Source organism: Lepidothrix coronata, unplaced genomic scaffold (assembly GCF_001604755.1).
Source record: "Lepidothrix coronata isolate B3197 unplaced genomic scaffold, Lepidothrix_coronata-1.0 Scaffold44, whole genome shotgun sequence".
Lineage (NCBI taxonomy): Eukaryota > Metazoa > Chordata > Aves > Passeriformes > Pipridae > Lepidothrix > Lepidothrix coronata.
In genome coordinates, this window is record NW_016690224.1 from 1036590 (window position 1) to 1061157 (window position 24568).

General features: G+C 43.2%; 3 protein-coding genes across 8 annotated transcripts in view; 2 read left to right on the plus strand and 1 right to left on the minus strand.

The window, feature by feature from the left end:
• Positions 1-11316, plus strand: part of KNTC1 (kinetochore associated 1) — a 35215-nt gene extending 23899 nt beyond the window's left edge. Inside the window, exons 46-64 of the mRNA XM_017814196.1 lie at positions 148-319; positions 730-788; positions 935-1151; positions 1734-1807; positions 2582-2792; positions 2896-3005; positions 3379-3419; positions 3780-3858; positions 4332-4450; positions 4793-4928; positions 5278-5373; positions 6050-6106; positions 6439-6493; positions 6573-6636; positions 7644-7773; positions 8644-8733; positions 9255-9400; positions 10206-10296; positions 10549-11316. Coding sequence (XP_017669685.1) covers positions 148-319; positions 730-788; positions 935-1151; positions 1734-1807; positions 2582-2792; positions 2896-3005; positions 3379-3419; positions 3780-3858; positions 4332-4450; positions 4793-4928; positions 5278-5373; positions 6050-6106; positions 6439-6493; positions 6573-6636; positions 7644-7773; positions 8644-8733; positions 9255-9400; positions 10206-10296; positions 10549-10590 — 1989 coding nt within the window. The 3' untranslated portion in view covers positions 10591-11316. The remainder of the gene's footprint in view (positions 1-147; positions 320-729; positions 789-934; positions 1152-1733; positions 1808-2581; positions 2793-2895; positions 3006-3378; positions 3420-3779; positions 3859-4331; positions 4451-4792; positions 4929-5277; positions 5374-6049; positions 6107-6438; positions 6494-6572; positions 6637-7643; positions 7774-8643; positions 8734-9254; positions 9401-10205; positions 10297-10548) is intronic.
• Positions 11317-11890: 574 nt separating this feature from the next.
• On the minus strand, positions 11891-15336 carry VPS29 (VPS29, retromer complex component). Of its 2 annotated transcripts, XM_017814202.1 has the most exons (5): positions 15276-15324; positions 14892-14903; positions 12971-13162; positions 12529-12764; positions 11891-12241 (listed from the first exon to the last, which is right to left on the minus strand). In XM_017814202.1, the coding sequence occupies exons 1-5, from the start codon at positions 15276-15278 to the stop codon at positions 12124-12126; spliced, it is 561 nt and encodes a 186-aa protein (XP_017669691.1). In that variant the 5' UTR covers positions 15279-15324; the 3' UTR covers positions 11891-12123. The 2 variants fall into 2 exon arrangements, with proteins under 2 accessions (XP_017669691.1, XP_017669692.1); XM_017814203.1 differs by lacking the exon at positions 14892-14903 and having other exon boundaries at positions 15276-15336.
• Positions 15337-16525: 1189 nt separating this feature from the next.
• On the plus strand, positions 16526-24557 carry RAD9B (RAD9 checkpoint clamp component B). Of its 5 annotated transcripts, XR_001874661.1 has the most exons (12): positions 16550-16621; positions 17841-17911; positions 18907-19056; positions 19220-19334; positions 20188-20287; positions 20393-20499; positions 21820-21926; positions 22372-22436; positions 22971-23090; positions 23372-23585; positions 23867-24166; positions 24280-24557. XR_001874661.1 is itself a non-coding variant. In XM_017814198.1 (11 exons), coding segments are annotated over exons 1-11 (1182 nt in total). In that variant the 5' UTR covers positions 16526-16591; the 3' UTR covers positions 23999-24557. The 5 variants fall into 5 exon arrangements, 4 of the variants coding, with proteins under 4 accessions (XP_017669687.1, XP_017669686.1, XP_017669688.1 ...); XM_017814198.1 differs by having other exon boundaries at positions 16526-16592; positions 23867-24557; XM_017814197.1 differs by having other exon boundaries at positions 23867-24557.
• The last annotated feature ends 11 nt before the right edge of the window (positions 24558-24568 follow it).

A 24568-nucleotide genomic window follows, 5' to 3' on the forward strand; every position in this document is an offset into this window, starting at 1 on the left:
CAGAAAACAGAATTCAAGGAAGTCATCTCAGCAGTGGCTCATAGCAAGGATAAAAAAAAATCCCCACATGTTTACCAACTCTGCCCCAGAAAATTGCCTCTGGGACTTAGCAGTTTGTTTATTTTCTTATTTCTTTTTTATTCCTAGGCTTTGAGCCTCCTCAAACATCTGGGATCTTATCAAAGAATTTCTCCCCCTGTAGACCTGGAACACCAATATGTTCTAGAGCAGGTGAATCCCTTGTCTCCAGCTGCTCACACCAGGCTGCCCTTCCACCTGATATTCTTCAGAACTGCACACTGTTTCTGGAACATCATATGTAGGTTCAGTGTTTTTTATGGTTATATATATATATATATATATATAAAATTCCCTTTCTCTGCTATCTGACTACTTTAAATTTCTACAGTATATGTTGAATATTAACTGTAATTGTTAATGCAGTTTTTATCTCGGGTACTTCTGAAAGCATTTGTGCTCCCAAATCGCCACCCAGAGGAGCTAAGGGGACAGAAACAATGCAGAATTTGTCCTCAAATTCTTTCTTGGGACCTCCCAAAGACCAAAGTTATCCATATATCCCACTTCCCAGCCTGGATAACGAAGATCATTTTCCTTCTCTCCCAATGGAGGTCCCCATCTACCAATAAACTAAAAGTTCTTAATTTCACAGAGAAAACTGCAAGTGGACTGGGACACTTTCACAAGCAACTGTCTTTCTCCTTTCAGCTCCAGAGCTCAGTGAGGAATCCTTCCCAACCCTCCTGCTGATTGCCAAACTAATGAAGGTAAAGTAGCATCTGGAAAGAATTTATTTCAAAATTATTGCCCCCCACCCAAAAAAAAAAAAAGGAGCTTTCATCTTTCTTTTGCACGATTTTGGCCTCACTAGAGAACTTCTGATGACTCTTAATCCCCTTCCATGTTTGCCCAGGTTTCCCTGGACACCTTTCACATGTCTGCAGCTCGATACGTCTTTGAGAAAAAACTGAAACCAAAAATCCTTGAAATGAGAAGCAGTGGCTGTCCCTCAGTGGTGAACAAGGAAACAATCAAAACTGTGCAGACCATCCAGTCCTACCTGCTGGCCATCGTCAACCCGGAGTGGGCCGTGGCCATCGCTCTCAAGATTGTCCAGGAATTCCCAGCAGGTGAGGCACAAACGGGATGGGGGGAGAAACTGGAGAAGAACAGGCTCGAGACAAGAGCATGTGACTAAACATGTGTCCAGTATCCTCCAGTGAAACCCAGGAAACTTTGAGATCAAAAATTAATTTGTCTCCTACATCCAGTTTTCTGTCACGATATCACTATTAAATCCTTTTTTTCTCTGTTTTTATAGAATCCTAGAATGGTTTGGGTTGGAAGGGACCTTAAAAACCACCTCATTCCACCCCCTGCCATGGGCAGGGACACCTCCCACTAGACCAGGTTGCTCCAAGCCCTGTCCAACCTGGCCTCGTTGTCCTGCTTAAAGTTTCTGCACGTTCATACCATCTCCAGACAAGTTTTCCCCCAAAAGCAAATATTTCAGCCCAATTTAAGCTGGCTTCTCTATTATCTGAATCCAAACAGATATGATATCTTTTTGCTCTTCAGGCACAAGAGCTTCCCCAACATTTTAAACAGCTTCTAATTTGAATTCTTTGAAATAAAACGGATCTAATGTGTACTGTAGGAAGGATTCATGAAAACTTAATTTATTTACTTCTTTTTTTTCCTCTTTGAAAAAGGTCCTGACCAGATTCAGGCATTGAAATTCTGTCTCTATTTGGCTGACAAGTGGCTGAAGAACACCACAGCTGAGGTAATGGGAAACAGGACTGCTGTATAGTTCAGCAGTTATGGTAGTATTTTGATTTTTGGTGTTTGGGATAGTGGTGGGTAAATTGTACCATAACCAACCCTGATATGGGAAGTACTCTAGGGGAAGTGACCCCCCAGGAGAACCCTTTCTGTTCTGGAACATTCTCCTCTTCACAACCTTGGAGGTTGGACAAAAAAATAGACACTATTAAGGAAGAATAAGTTGTTCTTTCCCCTGTTTCTGTGCATTTCTCTTGCTGCAGGAGAATGAGTTGGAATCTGTTCCAGCTGTTGGATCAATAACATGATTAACTTTCACTTTGAGTTCCAAGATTCTTTAGCTCTCTGTGGTGTTGTATATAAAGAAAGGCTGCTTTGACTTGGCTCTCAGGCTCATTTTCACATGGTTGGGAGGGAAAGGTGAAGAAGAATCTCAGCCCTGATTACAAATATCCAAATTTCTGGGGAGTTGTTGAGACACAATGAATGCTAAATAGTTCTCTGTACTATGCCACATGTTCAAACAGAATTGTGGCAAAATTCTACTGTAATTCCAGAGGCCAAGATTTCAATATTAATCTTTTTCCTTCTCCATTTTACCTCAAAATATCCTAATTTTACACACTGCCACTTACTTTAGTTGTTTTTTTCACAACATACCTTTGCCATTTCTTCCAAGATACCTTTCCTAGCAGAGCAGAAAGCCCAGATGATTTTTCTTGTGCTTTTGAGTAAAAGAGGCTGTTTTATGTAAAACTGTGGTGTTTTGCTAAAGGATGAGTCCCATGGAAAAGCAAAAGTGCTGCAGAAGAAGTTACATATGCAGTACAGACGAGCAGCAACCGAAAATGTTCTCATAACACACAACCTGAACACGGGGGAGCAGATAAAGTCTGTTGGGAAACCAGCCTATCTGATCATTTCCCTCTATGAACACCACAGCATAGACCAGAGAATCCAGAATCCCACTGGCAGAGATTATCCAGGTGAGGATCCATAATCCAGTTTCAAAGGAGCAAAGAGAAGCTCTTTAAAAAGGGCTTTAAAAATGCATGTTTGGAAATCCATTGTCTCTACCTCTTCCTGTAGATATCCACATGGCAGCTGAGGAGATAGCTGAGATTAATGACCTGGATATGAACAAAATTCGGGACAAACTGCTGGAAAAATGGCTGTGTCCAAGCACACCACCCTCAGAAGTAAGTCACCACAGGAGATTTACAGGCCACTTACACAAAATATGGATTTTTTTTTTCACTTGACCTAAAAACTAAGGTTATTTGGTGGAATTTGCCTTTAGAAGCCATGAAGCTATTTAAGATTTCAGTCCCTTTGTAACATTGCACAGTAATGTCTCTGGTGAGACAGACTTGAAATGCTTTTCTTTCCCTCTGTACAGAGATTAAAATCTTACTTTGGTGCTACAAAAAGGTTGTGTGTTCAGCCTAAAGGAGTAAAGCAGCTGTAAATACATCACTCCCATTAAAGAGACTGTGTGGTTTAGGCAGGGATATGACCAAGCTATTTATCCAAACAACGGAGAAAACTCACAACTTTCACTTCTTTTTACAGAAAACTCATGAAATCTTTGGAGAAGATGAAGAAATCCGAAAGTGAGTGTGTTGTCTCACATAAAACATGGTGAATTATTTTTAACTTGCAAGCTAAAAATAGCTTTTTCAAGAAACCTTGTTAGGTTGTGTGTGATTCAGAACTCACTGTCCTTATTTCTGCTTTCTGGTGACATCAGTTTTGAATCATCAAATACTTATTTATGTCATGGAATGCCATTCCCAATAAGTTACATCTGTGCTTAAGAGTAGCTATTTGGAGGTTTTCCCCTCCTTTTCTGTATCCTTGGAATATCATATCCTTGATCTCTTTGTGACAGTGAAATATTTACATTTCAATGACTATTGGTATGTTGTGTTTCAGTAGCTGTGCTGGTACTAAAAGCAAACCTGTTTTTGCAGAGTTATTTACCTGCTTCAGTCTTGCCCAATGGATTACAGTTCAAGATTGCTTTTTGCAATTACAACTTCTACCACATCTGTAAGTTGCTGAATTCTAATTTTAGCTTGATGCTCATGAAATTTTTACCTCTTATTAAAATCAAGTGCTGTCTGCTTAACTGCACAGGCTTCGACCCAAGGCCTTTGGATCTGCAATTTCAATAGTTTATAGATTTCTATGAGCTCTGTGTTTCTCCCTCTCCAACAACCTTTGGGGTAAAACTGTGATTTTCATGGAATTTTGCTATTGACTATCAGGAGCAGCCCTTGAACTCTGGGTTTTCTAAATTTATTGCTGATATTATTTGAAAACAGCTTCATTAAACATATTCTGGAACGTGCTTTAAGCTGGTGTAAGACATTGGCTCACTTTGGCCATTAAAGCAGAGTGGTGAAATTCTTTTAGCAGAGCCTTAAGCTCCAGTTTTTCACTCTTACCAAATGTATTTGTGATACTACATATCACAAATAGTCAAATATTCTCTTTTCACTGTGTTTTTTTTCCCTCCTCAGCCCATTGGTGTCACTCAGCTGACATTTTCTCACAGGAGCAGAGCACTGAAGTGTCTGCTCCACTTGGCAGATGCCAACACTGTGGAATCACTCTTCAAGAAGCCCATTGAGACAGTAAAGTAAGATGAATTTTCCTTAAAACATCCCTTAATAATAACATTTTGTTGAAAAAAAAATCTCTGTGCAGGAATGCACTTTGAGTTGTAAGAGTTACAGTAACTGGTTTATCTTTAGAGATGATCCAACTCATCCATCATTCAGCTGAAAGAGCTTTCCCTAAGCAATTACCAGACAGTTTTTTACTTCATTAAGATCATAATTATAAGTACAGGCTACATATTTGTTATTAAATCAACAGAAGGACACTTTGCAGTACTATCCCAAGGTTGAGCATATGAATTAAAATATAATACTCACTGTAAATCTCATTAACTCCTGGTTTGGGGGTTACTTTTTTCCAGGTATTTTCTAAGGTGCTGCATTTATCTGGCAGAGTTTGAAATCTTGAATATTCCATATACTTATGAATCATTCCATAAGTGTCCAAAGGAAGGAATGATTAAAGGGCTATGGAAGAATCACAGCCACGAACCCAAGGTAGGATTTTTAAACCCTTTGTGAATTATTGAGTGTTTGTTACACATTGTGTGGATTTACACTTTTGTGCAGAGCTTTGCTGAACAGATGTTGCTTCAATGTACTCTGGAAATGACAGAGAAAAGCTTTACCCTTCCTACAATTAGAAAATAAAGTGATATCACACACCAGTGGGTTTTTTGGGTTTGCTCACATGTGTAAATTCATTTTGAAAGTGGCTTGTTCGTGGCTTTTGAGGAGTTAAAGGTCCTGGTAATGCTGTAAAAATCTCAAATGCCACTGACAAGCAGGAAGGGTTTGAAGACCATGAATGTTTGTTAAAATACAGCCTGTCCTTGCTCTCCCTCAGGCCGTGAGACTGGTGACAGAACTGAGTTTGGACTACAAAGTTTATGATCCCCAGCTGTGGAATGGCCTCCTCCAGAAACTGCTGGGCTTCAACATGGTAAGGAATTGTTAACCAAGGTGAGAAAAAGGCTGGGTTTATCCACTGGTTTCAGAAGAACGGGACAAATACATGAGATGCAAACTTCCTGTGACCAGTTATTGATAATTTACACACTTTGGGCTCTGAGATACTGAGCTGGTGAAGATTTGAGGAATTTCTGGTTTAGCATTGACTTTTGCTCTTAAATTGTTCCAGTTTCATTTTTTTAAAGCCTTTCAGATGGCAAGAGCAAATCCTATGGTAATAAATTGAAAATTTCCTTCACATTATTACAATTTTATAACATAACATCCCTATTTTTGTGTGCAAATATATACAAAACTGTGCATATATGTATTTACATGTGTTTGTATATACATATACAAAATCATGACCCCTAAAATGTATTTATAATTATAGCAACCCTGATTGTTGTCATTCAGAATCTTAATTACCTCTGATTGTCAAACTTCATGTGATGTTGCTACAGCCTAAGGAGGTAACAGATGTACCTGGCAATGGGGTTGATGATTTAATTTACTTAACTATAAAGCATATTTCCATATGTATCAAAGGTACCTTGAGGAACTCTCAGTTTGCATCCTACAGACAAAACAAGCATAATGCAGCTCTGTAGATTATTGCTAAATCTTCACAAACACCCAACTATTTTAAAATCAATTTTATTTTCCAGACTCAGTATCTAAGAAGAGTTTTGACAGCAATTACTGGCATTCATTCATTATGGGAAGTAAGTAAATATCCTCTGACTTCTCATCTTTTTCTTACTTACCAGGGATTTAGTGTGTGTGTGAACCTTGAAAAGACCCTTTCTGAATTACTATTTTTATGTACAATGCAGCATGTCAGTAAACACTGGACAGAAACATTTTGCCAGCAGTCAAAATATGGCCAAATCTGAGACTCTGAGATAATGAAAGCAACGTTAGGGAATAATCCATCCAGGATAAAAAGGAAAGAATATTGAGAGGCTTCCTTCCCTTGCAGGGGGTCGGGGGGTGTTTACAACACACTTGTAACTAAGTGGATTTGGTTGTTACTTTACAACTTTGTTGCCAACAGATTCCCAACTTTCTCCGGGCCTGGCGCAGTGTGGTCCTGTCCCCCTTGCTCACAGGTAGGGCTGGCATTGGCTCTCCTCCTCCTACAGTAACTTGGTTCTATATTTACTTTATCATGTTCTCTTTATTTCTCAGCTTCATGTCCCCCCAGTCCCAGCCAGCTGGAGGAGTGCTGTGAGTGCTTTGTGATGCTGCTCAAGTAAGTGGACAGTCCATCCCACAGTTTAGTTCTAGTGGGAATGCCCAGTTGGGATTTCTCACCCTGAACATGCAAAGGAGTTCTGGGAACTGGGGAGCCTGAGGCACAAGGAAGAACCTTTTGCCTCTTTTGGGAAGGACAGGATAGAAACACAACCAGAAATTCTGACCATGGACAGCAGGTGCTGTAACTCAGTAGCTGGGCTGTGGAAACTCAACTGGGAACTGCTCTCTGAACTGGGACTGAGAATCAGCAGCACAGGCTGCTGAAAACCAATTTATCTGCCCAGTTGCTGCCCCAGGACTGTTCCTGTCCTGATATTTTTAAAGGACTCATGGTCAACCCTGAAAGTCCAGTTAATATCTCTTACCCAAAATACAGCACGTTTCCTAGAACATAAACAGAGTATAAGACAGAAAGAATTCATTTTCCTCTAAAGAATAAACCTGACACAACAAAGATCTATAAGCTGCAGATCTGCAAGTGTGGTTAACTTATGGTATTAATGTTCCTAAACATTCTGCACATAAACCAGTCCTGCATTGCCTTTACAATGTAAAAAAGCACAAGAAATTGTTATCTTATTGACCACAATCCTCTGATTTGCTCAAAAGAAGAACCAGAGCTCAGAGAGCCTGACTTGAACAAAGAGTTAATTAGGATTTAGAAATGGTTTGGGTCGGAAGGGGCCTTAAAGATCATCTGGAAAGGGATCCTCCACTCCTGTGCACACACATCTGAACCAAAGCTCTGCTCTGGGCAGTTGCCCAACAACTCCCCTCAAAACAGGACCTCAAGTGCTTAGAAAGAGAAACTGGTGTTGGGTTTTTTTCAAGCTACAAAATCCTCATGGATTTGTGTTCAGTGAAACTTCAACTTGTTTGACCATTTCCAAAATTAGAATGAGGTAAAAATGTATTGCTCTACCTGGCTTAAAATTCCCCCAGCACTAACCCATCCAGCCACAGATGCCAGTTGAGAACTTCCCTCCTGATCTCCCTGTGCAGGTGTCCTGTCCTGGCTGACCTGGATGTCATTGGAATTGCCAAACAATACTCTCAGCTGGACCTTCCAGCTTTAGCCTTGGGCTGCCTGTTGCTGATCCCTCAGCCCGAGAAGCGAGAGCAGCAAATTCAGGTAAACAATAAGTTTAGTGTCCTGTCTGTGCCAGGAAAATGCCTTTAAGCAGCTCTGTAAAGGACAGCCACTTTTAATTCCAGTTTATTTAAATGCATCCCTGCTGGCAGCTGCTCAGCATTTCCCACTCACAAAGGCTTCTGAAAGGGATCATGTGAATACTTCCTTCTCTTTTCTTGAAGCAAACCCAGCTTCAAGTCATCCTCAGTAGCTTTGTCATATGACTTTGCCTTTTGAGAAGTTGAGGGTGTTTTATGGGATCCCACCCATAAAACACGTGATAAAACCCCAGCAAAACCCAAGCCATAACAAAGTGTAAGAGAAGTGCTGAATCCTACTTTGGAAGAGTGTTGAGCTGAAAGCCCCTGACTTCTAAGAAAGATGCCTGATCTGCACAAATTGTGATGTAAAACCTTTGCCTTAAGGCCACATCCTCACCATCCACGGATCTTGACAGTTCCCTTTCTCTTCTCATTTGTTCCCATTAATTTATGCTCCACATTGTTCTCCAGGTGAACCATATTTGCCATGAGCAAACTGGCACCAGGAAAGGCACCTTAAATCCTTAGACTTCCAGTCATAAAAGTTACATTCAGAAAGATTTTCCCAAATCACAGCATTAGTGTAGGACATTCACTCTGCTGCCAATGAGTCCAAAAAATCTGTAACAGCTACAGGAAAACACCCTTTGAGAGTTCAAAGCAATACTTTCAGTCCAACCACACAGCTCCTGGTTTGGTAATTCCACCTTTGCACCTGGAATATCAACATATTCCTTGTTCCTGAATGAATCAAATACTTGCTCTGAAGGGAGAGTTTCTACTTTAATCAGTCACAGAATATTAATGCTTTGTAACTTATTTTCACCAGGGTTTCTTATCAACTTGTAACACAGAAACTGTGCTGCAGCAAATAGATGAACACATGGGCAATGGAGAAGTTGTAGCATTTGCTTCTCAGGTAAATAAATAAATAAATTTATTTGCCATTGACTTGGAGGCTTTTCTGACAGATAAGTGTACACAGAACATTTTCCCTCCTCTGACTTTGTCCAGCCTTACTTGCCATAATGCTCAAAAAATATGAAATACTTGTAAAATGCATTTTTATTTCTGTTGTGCAACTGAAAAACTTCTTGTGTCCATGCCCAGTGCTGAGTTCCAGGCTGCCCCTGTTTGTAGGGCAGAAGGGGTTGCAGCAGCACCACCTTATTTTTCTAAATAAATATTTGAAGCTAAAAGGCCAAAGGGCTTATGAAAGTGCACTCTTGCCTTGGGCAAGTTTCTTAACTCATCCCCTCTCTGAATCTGAAATTAGTCTTATAAAACCTGCCATTTCACAGCACTTAAAAAAAAAAGTAAAAAACCACAAAACCATATAATAGAGCCAAATAGGAAAACTCTGAGCTCTTGTCATTCAGAAATACAATTTCTTACATTTAAAATATTAATATTTTTCATTACTAAAACTTAAATCTACAGATCAGGTCTTTGGTTTTGGACAGTATCATAAATCAGAAGCTCTATGAAAAATTCCTGAAAACCAAGTATTATCCACTGTTGAAGCAACACCTGACAAACACTCACAGAATTAAGGAGCTGGTGGATTATTTTGCCAAAAAGAACAGGTAAGTTAATAAAAGGTAGAACAGGTGCTGCATTACTGGTAACTACAGAAACTGAATCTCTCCTTTATTTTATTTTCATCCATTTCAAGCCATGGAGGTTTTCTAGTACTTATTATCTAAGGACTAGTCTTGGTAATTTAAATAAATACAAATGTCATCTCACTACTTTGCAGATTTAAGATAGAGTTTTACAGTCATTCAAGACCAAGTAACAGATTGGTGAGCCTGGACTGGCAGCAGATCAAATGCAGCTCAAACAGAAGTAAAAAAAACAAGTGAAAAAGCAAACACTGCCCTTACCTTGAGGTGAACCCAGCTCAGCAGCATCACAGAGTCACAGCTTCAGCAACAGGAACACTCAGGAAAAATAAATGAGCTGCCCCTACTCAAGACTTGGGAATTAGTGCTTTTGCCACCAGGCTTCAAGAGTTAAAGCACCTCTTGTGCTCAGTTAAATAACACAAAGGGCCTGGGGTGGGTCTCACAGCACCTGGGCTCCTCTGCTCACCTGGGAACACTCATGTCAGAGCCCAAATACTCAGCATTGCAAGTCACTTGGTTTTCCCAGTTATCCCACAGTCACACAGGAACCAATAAACACTGAAATTCTAATATATATTGGTTTTATTAAAGGCCAGGCTCATCAGGGCTTGTTTTCCTCTACTGGGGAAGGACAGGAGCCATCTGACTTCCAAACCAGGGGACCATGCTTTATTTTTCTACTCCAGTGTGTATTATGTAAATTTAAGTTAAGCTTTTGAGAGAGCTTAACTGGACAAAGTTGAGAACCTTTTGCCCTTTACAGCCTTGATGAAGCAACAGCCCTGATTGAAGAGTATCAAAAGAAATGTGGAAACCCTGCCCTGGCAGACACCCCACCATCTGATCTTCTGAAGGTAAAAGAAGCCACTTCTGTACCTCAGGCAGTACTTTCTCCTTTTTTTTTCCTGAAGAATTTCACTCAGCATTTCATAAAAATACTTTTTAGCTGATTAATTTTAGTAAAATATATTGTATGTAATAAAATCTCCATCAATTCAAATAATTCATTTTACCTGACCCAAGTCTGTGCCATGCTGAGCATCACACTTCCAGCTACTTCCACAGCTCTTCCTAAGCCCTGTTAATATTGTTCTTTTCCCTTCCAGATGTACCTGAATGGATCAGAGGAGGCCTGGAACAGTCCTTGATAAGGTCTTGATTTATCCTTTTCTTCCCTCCCTCTCCTGGCAAGAGGAGATCTGTGCACTCACAGCACTCAAAAGAACATCAGACTAAAAACTCAAAGCTTTTACCAAAAGCTTCCATGACCTTTCCACATTTTTTCAGCTGTTCTAGGCTGTTTCTCCTCCATCCTGGTCATATTCAGCACTTTAATTTTAGGAAGGATGAAAGTTTATTTCCTTTACCTCTGTATTTCCCCACATTCCTGCTGTCAGGATCACTCTGAATTCATTCACCACAACGTAATCTTGCACAATTGGGATAAACTCTTATAAAACTGTCAGGGGTGTAGTTCATGTAAAATACTTTGTAGATAAACTGTAAGTTTAACTATAATGAGCATAAATAAACTTCTGTATCAATTTTGGCCTTACAGCATTCTATAAACCTTTTTTTAATGATGAGTCTGTCAGTAAATTGAGTTCCAGTCACTCACCTCCCTTAAATAATGTGTGCCAAGGTTTTCTTTCCAAGTTTGCTCTGTCTGCAGCAGGATAAAGCAACAGGAATGAGCCTCACTGCATGAAGTGCCAGTTAGAGGCTCCTGAGACACCAGCCTGAAATGCCTGGTCTGTGTCCAGGGAAAAGCAGGTTTATTTTGACTAGAAAGAAGTTATTTAGTTAGCTCATGACACAGAAATAAGGGTTCTGTGCAGAATTTTCACTCTACCTGCTGGAAAAGCAAAGGCCAACATCTAAATGTTCTGCTGTAGAAAACAAAGATCAAACTGTTTTTGTTGGGAAGTTACAGCAGTTGTGGGAAATGGGAGCTGTTAAATACCTTCAGTTCCCTGCAGTCACTGCAGTAGAAGAGCCCAAAGTTCCACTTGTCTTGAACAACCAACACTTCCCTGCAGCAGCAGCTCCTGTGTCACATGGAATTACATTACTGAAAGCCTCTGGACATGGAGCAATGTGCACACACAGGTAGTGTCAGATGGGAGCCACAAATAAAGGAAAGCCTCTCTTCCCTGGCTCTAGATTTAATGAGATTATTCATTTAAGACTCAAACTTTCTACAGTGAAATTATGAGGCAATTGTAACACTTTCAGAATCTATCAAGCCATTTTATTCCTTTAACTTAAATTGAGAATGTTAAATTGAGGAAATGTAAACTGGATTCTGAAGCAAACACAGCCTGGCCCCAGAGCCCTCAATCCCTTTGCTCAAGTATCCCTTGGAAGCTGGACACCAAACCACAACCAGGCATTTCCCAGCCAACCACAACTGCTGCATCTTCCCCCAACAACACTGCATAAAGCTCAGTTTTTCTATGAAGTGGAGTTTATTACAACATTAAGGAACAGTATTGGGACAGTTATTTTAATGGAATATTTTACAAATCCATTCATACAGAGAAAAGCAAACACAATGTTGGTTAAATTCATTACATTGTTGAGCTGTTAGCAATAGGTGCAGGGCTGTAAACTAGCAATCAAGTATTGGAACTTGCAGTTCAGAATGAGATGGTAAAAATACCAGACAAGCAAAAGCCTTTTTAAGACTTTTTGTACTCAATTCTTTCTACTTTCACATCATCCTCAATTAGTTGGTATACATAAGTCACAGCCGTGGAAGCCTGGATATCCATCAGCACAAATGAGGGAATGATGTTGCTGGAAAGAGAGGAAAAAATTCATATTAATTGTGTCTGTAATCAGCAGTGTTTTTACCAATACTCAGCAGAAATCACTTAAAGAAAAATGGATATTAATTCTGAAAGCACAGAACATCAGATCTGAGGCTGGATTTTACTCTCATCTGTTCACTCAAGGAGATTTAGGAAGTACAAGTATCAACCCTTCCTCTCCCTGACATTTAAAACACAAACATTAACCCTCACCATGAGTTTGTAGCTCAGTTTTGTTCCCAAAAAACCCTCCCAGAGTTTTCCCACACTCACTTCTCTAAGGCATGGTAGGCTCCTGTAGCTGATCCAGGGTTGATATAGAATTTGTTTTCATGTTCAAATGCCTCGAATTTGTGTGTGTGCCCTGAAATGAGGATGTCCACATCAAACTGCCTCTGGAGCAGGGCCAAGCTGGCCATGTCACCCCAGGGAATGACCTGGTGGCCGTGGATCAGCCCGATCTTGAACTGTCCCACAGTCACCACCTTCTGCTCGGGGTAATTCAGGTTCTGAAAATAAAAACCAAGCATTAGATGGACACACTCATATCTAAAAATTTATACCTACATTCAAAGATTTATAATTAAGAACGACAACAAGGAAGAGAAGGGGAGAGTTTCTGACCTCATTTCATCACCACTTTGAGTTGGATGAACCCAAATATTGCCTCTAAAAGATGCACAAAACCCGTCATTCCCAAGGGAGGTCAAAGTACCTCATCAAAGTCCCCTCGGACCACGTGGACATCCCCAGCCAGGGTTTTGAGGTAGTCATAGGTGTCCTTGGTGCAGAGGTTCCCTGTGCACAGGATGTGTTGGATCTTCCCAGGAACCAGCAGCTTTTTGAACTTGGCTGGGAGGCTGTTGCATCTGTGGGGAATGTGGAGATCTCCCAACACCAGCACCAACTTCCAAGGATCATCAGGGGGGAGAAAGATCATTACACACACTCATTAAGGCAACAGTCATTAGCAAACAGCGTCTCCTGCAGTTTCCCAACTTTGCATTTTGATGGAAAAGCTACTAAAATAAGAATGAGATGGTGATGGAATATTGCTCTGAGGGAAAACAAGGGCCCTCACTAAACCATTACCTAAAAAACAAGGCTACAGAATCATCTTTATTTTGGGCAAGACACAATAACAGGAATGTGTTAGTACTTCAGGTACTTCACACAAAATTGGGAACTACCACAAACCAGCTCCCTTTTTTATTCTCTAGCACAGACCTGGCTAAACCGAGGCCACTTCCCTTAACTCTTCAAGTTTTTTCTACTTTAAAAGACTCCTGTTTTCTCCCTTATAAAAAAACATTAAAAGTATTAAAAGAATATTAGAAAGCAGCAAATTTGCAATGTGTTAATAGATGACAGGAAGAGTGTTCAGAGCCCATATTTTAGGAACCACTGAACAGAATAAGGCTGAAAAAATAACCACAAATTACAACCAGGGCACTGCAGAGGAGCCAAGGCAGGTTATTGCACAGAGGGATTCTGTTACCATTTATATAAATTTCTATATATTCACAGCTTCAGTACAACAGTTGCAAGAAAAAAAATGGGATGGGGGCTTCAAAATTAAGAATTCAGGTGATGCAAAGCCATAGTTTAACACCACAGGCTTTAAATCTGCAAATAAAGAATTAATGCAACTCAGCAATAAATTAATTATGCAAAGATCAGCTCTAGAAAGCAGGGGATGTTATGGCACTGGGAAAATGGGAATGGTTGTCTCCAGATCCAGTGTTAACTTGATAAACAGCTCTACATTAAAAATGTTTGTTAGAGAGGCAGTTCCTAAAATAACAACCATCAATTTGTAAAGGACACAGCCCAGATATATTTATATATAAAAATAAATATAGCTAGGCTAAGAAATGGTATTTTTAAATATTTTTTATCTATTTTGAGGCCATGCAGCTACTTTCTTGCTAACAGTCATCACGAAAGGCAGAAGGAACTTGGGTGCCTTTTTTGCTTGGTTTTGGGGGTGGGGTTTTTTTTCAGATTAAGAACATCTCAGTGCCAGCAAAGCCATTTTGGAGACAGATGGGCTGAAGTATTGATAAAGCAACACCAGAGTTTTTTAATCAATGAGTGGCCAATTCAAAACTAAACCAGGAGAGGAAAAATTCAAAAAAGAGACACATTTTTGATGGTCTTTTGAGAATTCCCATTGAAAAATCCCCCAAGCAGGGTCCTGGGAAGGGTACTGGGATGCAAGTTAAAAGTGGGTAACTGCGATTTTAATATTATTAATCAAAATTATTTGATTAATAAGTGGCAATAGATAAGATTGTTTTACTGATGCCTGAGGGACTTAGTTGTGCAATACCAGTTATTTGATGATTAATAAAATTATCCTGCTGCTTGAAACACACAGCCCTGAACTGTCAGGCCCCATATTCTCCCCCAGAAATCACACTGGAGCTCCCATAATTAAAGAACAGCTACAGTAACCAACCCAAAATGTTTAATCATCCCAGGGATCTGCAGCATAAAACAGAGGCAGAAGATGTCAAACCCCCTGGGTTTTACCAGGAATTTGGGTATGGGTTGAGCAGCAGCCCCTAATTCACCTGCCACTGCCACGAAGGAGCCCCTAATACCGGTATTAGCAAAGCCAAGGAGTAACTTACTCTGTGCCCGGCCTGAGTGGGATGGAGGAGTTGATTGCAGACAAGGGGGGTGGAAAATATGATCAATGTTAAACGAGAGGAAGCAACAGAAGAGAAAACACAGCCAAATGAACGCGCAAATAATAATTAATGAATCGTTGATGTTATGAGAGAAGCGTTAAATTAAAATAAAAAAAATAAATTAATTAATGCGATTACGGTTAAATTAATACGGATATAAACGGGGCTCCTGCAAGGACGGCCCGGGACCCCCCGCCCGCCCGCCCTGCGCCAGCCCCGCGGGAGGAGGTGATCGCGGGGCCCGGGGGGGTGCCGAGGAGGAATTCCCGGGGGGAATGCCGGGGGTTCCCGGGGTTTGGGATCCCGGTGTCCCCCCGCTCTCACCATCGCGGCCGCTCCGCTCCGGCCCTCCCGGAACCCGCCCGGCACCGCCCCCGCTACGGCGGCTGCGAGCGGCCAACACAGCGCCCAACGCGGGCGTGTCGCGTCCCGCTCCCACTGAGCTGCTTCACACACGTGGAAAGAGCATTCTCCGCGAAAATCCCTGTTCGTTGGCTACAAATTGCATAGTTCTCTTATTGATTATTATATCTCCTATTGATTAATGATCCTCTCGCTTCTCATGCTAATTAGTGCCATGCTCAGTCCTTCTCCTGGGTCTGGGGGTTTCTTGAGTCGGTGGTCACAGATCCCCCTGCCAGAATCACCTTTTACCCAGTTGGACCTGGTTTCAGCCCAGTTGCTGAGTTGGGTTTATTAATTTCTTCCTTATCTAGGAGGTTCTGCCCGAGGTCGTTGTGGTCCATAAATCCTGCATTCCTTATGCCCGCTCTCAGTGGTACAAAGTGGTTCATCCTTCTGCCCTCGCTTTGTTAACCTTGCCCAGGTCTGAGATCACTGGAACATGTCCAGCCCTAGACCTCAACAAGGCAATTCTCCCCACAAGTCATTTATCTTCCTAACGCCTGGACATCACCTAGAGATTGCTGGGTGCTGTTTCACCGATTAAATCTCCCTGCTTGTCAACTAGGCTTGAAAGTTACAAAGATCAAACATCGAAGAACATCCTTACTTAAGAAAAATTCTACATATTCCATATTTTGCAATGCTGGTGTGGCCTCCTCTTGAGTTCTGGGGTCAGTTTTAGACACCACAATATAAAAAAGTCATCGAAGGTGTTAGTGAGCGTTTAAAGGCGGCCACGAGGATGGGGAAGGGTCTGAGGGGAAGCTGTGTGAGGAGGGGCTGAGGGCACGGGGTTTGTTCAGCTGCAGGAGGCTGAGGGGAGACCTCATCCCAATCCACAGCTTCCTCGAGGGGGCAGAACCCATCTCTTCTGACCAGGGACAGGACCCAGGGAAGGGCTGGAGCTGTGTCAGGGGAGGTTTAGGTTGGATCTCAGGAAAAGGTTCTTCCTCCAGAGGGTGTCGGGCACTGAACAGGCTCCCCAGGGAATGGTCACAGCCCCAAGGCTGCCAGAGCTCAAGGAGCTTTTGGACAACGCTCTCAGGGACAGGGTGGGATTGTTGGGGTGTCCTGAGCAGGGCCAGGGGTTGGATCGATGATCCTTGTTGTCTCTTCTCGCTCAGGACATTCCATAATTCCCTCATTCCCAGCCCCACATCCGGGGCCCTGCCCGCTGGCCCCGCCCCAGCGGCGTTTCCCGCCCCGGGCCGTGAGGGGAGGCGGGGCGGCCATGAAGTGCGTGATTGGGGGGGCGCAGCTCCGAGGTACCGGGGTGCGGGGAGCCCGGCACACGCGAATCCCTCGGGATTTGTGCGGGAAACAGGGAGCCCAGGGCGGGGCCGCGAGCGGGACCGGGCGCTGCCCTCAGGGGCGGCCCCGAGGGCGCCGATGCGGAGCGGGACACGAGCCCTGGAGCTGACGGGGGATCCTCCTCATCCCGCAGGACACGGGAGATCGTGGGGAATGTGCGGCCTCTGGGAATTGTTCAGATTAGGGAGCATAGCGCTGGATTTGGGGACTCCCAGGTGGAGACGCCATGGCTTGGCCGAGTGTCTCCCTGTGCACTTCCAGCGGCGCAGTCCCCTCCTGGATATCTCCCTGTGCGCTTCCAGAGACATAATCCACTCCTTGGTGTCTCCCTGTGCACTTCCAGAGGCACCATCCACTCCTTGGTGTCTCCCTGTGCACTTCCAGAGGCACCATCCACTCCTTGGTGTCTCCCTGTGCACTTCCAGAGGCACAGTCCACTCCTTGGTGTCTCCCTGTGCACTTCCAGAGGCACCATCCACTCCTTGGTGTCTCCCTGTGCACTTCCAGAGGCACCATCCACTCCTTGGTGTCTCTCCCTGTGCACTTCCAGAGGCACCATCCACTCCTTGGTGTCTCTCCCTGTGCACTTCCAGAGGCACCATCCACTCCTTGGTGTCTCCCTGTGCACTTCCAGAGGCACCATCCACTCCTTGGTGTCTCCCTGTGCACTTCCAGAGGCACAGTCCACTCCTTGGTGTCTCCCTGTGCACTTCCAGAGGCACACCCGGACTCCCGGGTGCAGCGTTCTGTGGAAAAGGCTGCTCTGCCCCTGCCAGAGGCAAATTCCAGGACCCTCTGCTGGGTTCTGCCCTGTTTCTCAGGGTTCCATCTCTGCAGATATCCCACTGCTCACAGCTTCCCAAACTTTCCATCTGCAAAATACAGTTTCTAGGTGGTGTTTGGTCTGATTGAATGAATTTGGGGTGACATCAGGCCCCAGGGGCTGCAAAGGGACAGATGACACTGAGGTGCCTCATCAGAGGCAGCTTCCAAAACATCGAGGGGTTTGTGCCAATGAAAAAAGAAAAAAAAGTAACATTTTCCACTATCAGTTTTCTTTCAAATGTGTAGGAAACCTGTAACGTTGCCTCATAAATTATTCTGGAGAAAATGCGGTACAACCTTTTTATTTTAATTTAGGATGCCTATTGCACTGTTTTCTTTCCCTGGCAGTGTTTGGAAGAGCAATCCATGCCATAGCACGTATTAGTGATGAATTTTGGTTTGACCCCGTAGAAAAAGGTGTAAGTGAATTTGATTTATTCTAATTTAAAATCTTTGGAAGCCCAACATTTATGTTGCTGGACATTGTGTTGTTTTCCTAGAGGGGCCCTTCAGCCTGAGTTACACTCTATCCCAACTTCCTCCACTTTCAATATGGACAAAAGCCATATTTTCTGTAATTGTAATTATGCAGATTCCAGCATGGAATATTCCTTCCTACTCTGCCCTAATATCCTTTGATTTTTTGTGACCCAAGCTGAGGCTTGTCCAGGACATCCAGATTATTGCCAAGGGGTTCATTTGTACTGTCACAGGTCAAAAGGTTTGTGTTTTTTACCACACAGAAGCTGCCTCTAAACAACATGTTTTGTACTGTTGTGACTCAACAGGAAGAACACATCCATTAGTGCCTTTGATTAACCAAACACAATTTCCAGCAGAATTAGGGTTTTCTCTAGAGGTTTCTTAGTTAAAAGTGACCAACTCTCCTTTAACTCACTGGAAAATCACAAGTGGAGATAATTCCATTTTATACCTGTGGTATTGAATGGGTGTATCACATTCCATATCATATCAAGAATTCCTGAGGTGTGAGAAGTATCTTTGCTCATTTGTATGGATCATGTACAGGAAGATTGTTTTAGAATAAACTCAGCTCCTTCAAATGCCTCAAACACAAGCTGAGCTCTGGGTGTTTGGGTAACTCACCCTTCAGGGCCACTTAAACAGCCACAGATTGGAATCCCATCCCTGTATTATACCACTGACTGCTGGCTGGTAATAATGAAGGTGGGAAGTTTGAACGTAATTGCGTTCCTAATAAATCTGTATTTATTTTGAGATGTACATCTCAGGGTTTTCTGGTGGTTCTAAAGCCCAGAGGAGGCTTTTTTTAAGGTTCAATATTAAATAGTTTTGAGTTAATACATTATTTTACTTCTACCTCACCAAAGGTTGGATTTGATGATCTTGGAGGTCTTTTCCAACTTTAATGATTCTGTGATTCCATTTCCAGCTTGCCTTAAGATCAGTGAATTCCTCGAGGTCAGCATATGCCTATGTCTTCTTCTCATCCATGTTTTTCCAACATTACTGCTGGACAGCTGTGTCTGATCCCTGTCACAAGGAGAAGGAGTTATCCCTCCCGTGTAAACTGATAGTTAAGGTACATCTCAATGGGAAGCAGCAAATTAACCCCATTTCCAGGTGGAATTCGGGGGGGAGGAGCAGGAGCTCCAGATAAACCCTACAAAAATAGGGAAATGATACTGCAAAGTTCCTTGGTGAGTAACCTCTGCACTGATTGATTTTATTTTTATTTTTCCCAGGCAGTTCTCCCTGTATTTAGATGTGCCAACGTGCTGGGAAGGAATGTAGAGAAGTGCAGCATCTCTACCAGCCCCAGTGATCATCACATCACCTTTCAGCTCCTCTGCAAACACGGTGGGTGACACAGGGAGAGGCTTCACAGGGACAGGAGCAGTTTAAAACCAAGGGGCAGCACAATATTTAATGTAGTTATTAACTGAACCTTTTGCCAAACACTTCCAGCCTCTTCACGTCATAATTTATGTTTGTCATGTTAATATTTATCATATACAACTTTTAAAGTGAAGTTATAACAGGCTTTATCAGTTCTTCAGCTGACAACATTTTGAATCAGTCTGCATTAAATTCTGAGGGAAAAAAAGCACATTATGGGAAGGGAGAGAAATCCTGGTCTGGCAGCTGTTTGAACTGCAGGATTTACTGGGTCTCTCCACTTCTAAGGCAGTTCTTCAGCACAGGAGCAGGACTTGGAATGTTCATCAGCATCAGCCTTTGCAAAACTCAAAAAGAAGCACCATCTACCAACACAGAGCTGTGCTGTGTCACAGGCAGTGCTTTATATTATTAAAAATCTATCTTGTATTACTGATAATGGGGTAATATATTGAATTAGGTCCCCAGACAACTCGGCTCTCTCTAGCTCAGGCTTACCCACAAACACACAGAGGTCTGTAGGGTTTGCCTTTTGTACTTCACTCCCATTTGTATTATTTTACCAGTTAAATATTGAGGCCTTTTTTCCTCTGCATTTGTTGCACTTTTTGCTGTTCATTTATTTCTTGTGGAGTCTTAAAAAACTCGGATGCTGGATGGGCACAACTTGGATGGCAGGTGAATTCCATTTTCTATTTATTTCCACATAGCTGAGTAAGTCCCTTGGTTACTTTCTCTATTGAACAATTAATACTTAAAAAAAAATTAAGATTACAGACCAGCATTGATTTGTGTTCATTTCCTCTATATTTAGGTGTTGTAAAAACATATAACCTGACATTTCAGGAATGTGATCCCTTGCAGGCTGTTTTTGCAAAGCACATGTGTCCAAACATCCTTAAAGTCCACTCCAGGTAACAAATACAAAACCATTCTCTGAGTTTTACTTTCTGATGGGAGTAACAAATGCAACCAGTCACTTGTGACAGATTATTTCAATGCTGAGTGACATTTTACAGGCTGCTGGCTGATGTGATGATTCACTTCCCAACCAGCCAAGAAGAAATAACCTTATCAGTTACTCCAGTGAAAGTTTGTTTCAAGAGTTACACTGAGGAAGACACTGGTAAGGAAATTCAGAATATATGAACCAATACTTGGACTTTTAGCACAGGTGAACTCAAGGGATAATAGCTGTCCTAAGTGGGGAATGCATTTTATGGCTCAATGACACTTTTAAGAGAGGGAACATATATAGAGAGATTTTAAGTCATGCTGCCACCCTCTGGTTTTAATATATTTTAAGAAAGCAAGTTTTTAATAACATTTTTGGGTGTCAGTGGCAGATATCAGACTGAGCAGCCAATTGAAATAAATTATGCCACTTGCTGTAGGCTTGAAAGAGGTAATTACTGTGCTGCAAGAGCAGGAGCATGGCAACTGCCAGGGAACAGGGGCTGATTTGGGGTTTTAAAAAGAACTGTTTAAATCTGAACACCACAATTAGAGAATTGATATCATTAGAGGGTGTATTTTAGGCTGAGGACAGTACAGGGTGTCAGCTGGGCTCACACTGTCACTGCCATGGTCACATCTCCAGGAGGTGGAGAACAAATCTGCAGATTCCTGGAGTGTGACTCAAACTAATTTTAAAGATATAATCATGTTTTTGAAGTAGAGGTTCTTGGATATCATATAATAAAGGGGTGCTTTTCATACTTGTTATGACCAAAGCTGAGGACAATGACCTAGGAATAGTCTGGGAAGTCTGTAACACTCCCTTAGCAGCCTTGCCTTCCCTGGGGGTGTTTGTGCTGCTCGAGCTGCTCTGGAATTTTTCTGAGTGTCTCAGACTGTTCCACATCAGGAAAGCACCTCTCATGTTCTCTTCACACACCAATTAACAGCCCCGGCCTAATCAGCTGGTAATGAACAACTGAATACCTGGAACTGAAGAGCCAATTTCCTGTTGCCACTCACGTGCCAGGAAAAGATGGGAATTTAAAACAAAGAGCCTCAGTCCACCCCTCTGTGCTCTGATGATTGTCAGCGAGTTTGATTAATCAGTTTAAGTCAGGCAGCATTTTGGGCTTCCCAACCCTGCAACAATAGGCAGCTGGGAATATTATTTGTGAGGGATGCCTGTGGATGGAGCAGATAGACAAGAACAGCAGCAGGTACAGGGTTAGATCACACATCAGGACATGGAATGGGTTCTGTTAAAATCCATTTAAATCTACACAAAGTACTGTAAATAAATGGAGGATTTCGTTTTACTTAATTATGAAATAAATTTAGATAAGCTAAACATTTATTACTGTTGATCACTATAAAACCACAATTATTCAAACGATGCTGATGTAAAAACCTTGGGGCCATAAGCATAGTTTTGTTGAGTTCAAACTTCACTCCTGTGAGTCCTTGATTTTGTTGTTATCCCAAACAGACTTTTCCAGGACGATGGTTACTGAGATTCACCTCAGTCCAGAGGAATTTGACTACTTTCAAGTTGGAGTAGATTCTGAAGTGACATTTTGCCTTAAAGAGTTGAGGGTAAAGTAAGACTTTGTCTGGAAAATAAACCATTTCCCATTACTTTGCCTGACTGGACCAGGACACTGCAGATGGTCCCATGGAATGTGTGTCCCACCAGCCCTCCTGACAGCAGCAGGATTTCACCAGCTGGTCAAGGATTAGCTTTAAAACCCAGGATCCTCAGGGCTCTGCAGAGCCCCTCAGAGCAGCCTTTGGAAGGCAAACAAAGCTTTTCTAAACCCAAACTGTGGTTTCTGTGCTGGGCAGACACAGCTGCCCTGGAGAGTTCTCCATGCAGAGCCTCCTCTGGCAAAGCTCTGGCAGGGAAGGCAAGAAATTATTCTGGAAGCAGCGGAATTTTACCCTCTTTTTGCCAGTAACCAAGAGCTGGGATAAACTTACATACTGATATTAATCTTGTGGGTTTAAACCAGCACTTAACCCCCCACTCCTTCTTTTCCAGGGCCTGCTGGCGTTTTCCGAAGCCACCGGTGTTCCCGTGTCCATCCACTTTGACAGATGTGGGAAGTAGGTGTTGGGACACACCCGGGTGGGAGCCCTGCAGTTACAGGAGGGTTGTGTCTGCAGTCCCTCAGGGAATATCGACCTGCAGCAATGGAGCACGTTTTGATCCCATTCCAAAAGCCATTTCTGACCTGTGATCCCGGAGTAAGGAGTTTGTAATTCCACAGAGAGCATTTCACCCAGGCACTGCCAAGGCAGCCTTGCTGCTGTGTGTAAGTTCCCTGGACACTGGAGGCCCTCAGTTGAATGCCTGCAATGAGTTATTTAGCAGTTAAAGAAACATTTTCTGAATAAGTATAATTTTAACAATTACACATTCAGAACTCTCACTGGGCTATAACACTGTGTAGCATTTGCTCCCTGGGGCATTAAACCTGTAATGAGAGGACACCTCTCCTTCCTCAGCAGCAAACACAGGAGATTTCCAGCTTTCCAGAGGAGGCATTTTTTAATCCTTATGTAGAACCACAGGAGCTGTGTCTCCTCCCACAGTGTCTGTAATTCCATGTGCTGTGCAGTCTCCATGTTTGTGTTTAGGCCCATTGCTTTCAGCATTGAGGACGTGCTGCTGGAGGCCAGCTTGATCCTGGCCACCCTGTGTGAGGCTCAGAAGGAGGCAGATTCCCAGGAGCGCTGCTGCCCACAGCAGTGGGGCAGGTAAGGGGATGAAACCCTCAAGTTTTCACAGGGAAACTGAACCAGGTGGGTTTAGGAACATCTCAGCAGCACACACAGCAATAAAGGGGTGCCAGAGGGAGCATTCCATAGTAACTCTGCTTTCCTCATCTCCGCAGGGTTTGGGTGCAGCAGGAGGGGTGGGAAGATATTTGCTGAGAATCTGCTCTAAAGCCATAATCTTTCCATGAACAGAAAATCACCATGTTCTGAGGAAAATGCACAAAGCCAGTTACTAACCCGCCCTACTCTGCCCAATGCAGCTCAGAGACACATCCTGATAAACCCTCTGGGGATGAGCCCAACAGCACAGACATTTCCAAACATCCCCAGCGGGATGGGAATGCTCCCACCAATCCCGTGGCTAAACAAGAGGTAAAAAGCATTCCCAGAGTCACGGGGAGGGATGTGACAGGAAGAGCAGGAACAGCCACGGCCGAGGCAGCAGGAGAGGCCACGGAGGCTCCTTATCAGAAGGTGAGGGGACTCCCCATCCCCTGAGCAGGGGAAGCACAGCTGGGGTTGAGCTGAGCACCCCGTGCACAGGGTGTGTCACACCACGTTCCGTTCTGCATCTGCTTTCCCGTGGGATCAGCAGAACCCAGCAGTGTCATGTTTAACACGGGGAACGCTCCCGGGGGCAGGTGGGTCTCTCTGGGAAACGCTGCAGACTGAAAGTGGCAAAAGCTTCACAAATAATTAATACTTGAATTCTGTATCACGGGGCTTCTTACCTGTGTAAATACTGCATTTTCCAGTTCCACTCCTTGTTTTTTGGAGCTGTTTCCTACAAGGAGAAGGATGCCACGGGTCACACCTTCCAGAGCTTGGCGACAGCCAGTGACACCGAGGAGGACCTGGGCCCCTTGCAGAGCTCCCCGGTGCTGTAGGGCACGAGGGCTTCGGGCCCAAGGACAGGCTTGGGCACTGCCTGGGAGGGAAGGGCAGGGCAGGCCCACAGTCGGTGCCTGCTGCTGTGACACAGCAGCACAGACTGTTCCAGAACTGCTGCTGCTCTTGGACTGTCCCAGATTTAGGTCACGACTGACTCATCTGAGGTTTGTGTGTTACGAGTTCTGCAGGAACAGTCTGGGGGTTCTGCTCTCAGAACACTCTCAGTGGAGACTGAGAGCGTCCCACAGTTTGAATTCAAACCCTGTTACCACTTCAGGCAAATGAAGCTGCTATTCTAGTTAAGGGTGCTGGAAAAATATCCCATCCATCCCCTCTGGCACAGCCAGACCCAGCCCAGCTCCAGGATAACTCAGGATTTTACAGAAACTCTGTAGAACCAGCATTTAACTGAACAACCCAAGTTGTCACAGAACCACAGTTTAAGAAATAAAGGTTTGTGTTTCAGACTTGAGTTATTCTTTTCCCTCCCCGCGTCTCTTCCACAAGTCAGGGGCAGTGCAGTATTTCCAAAGTCACACAACACCAAAATTCCCAGTCTTTGGCCA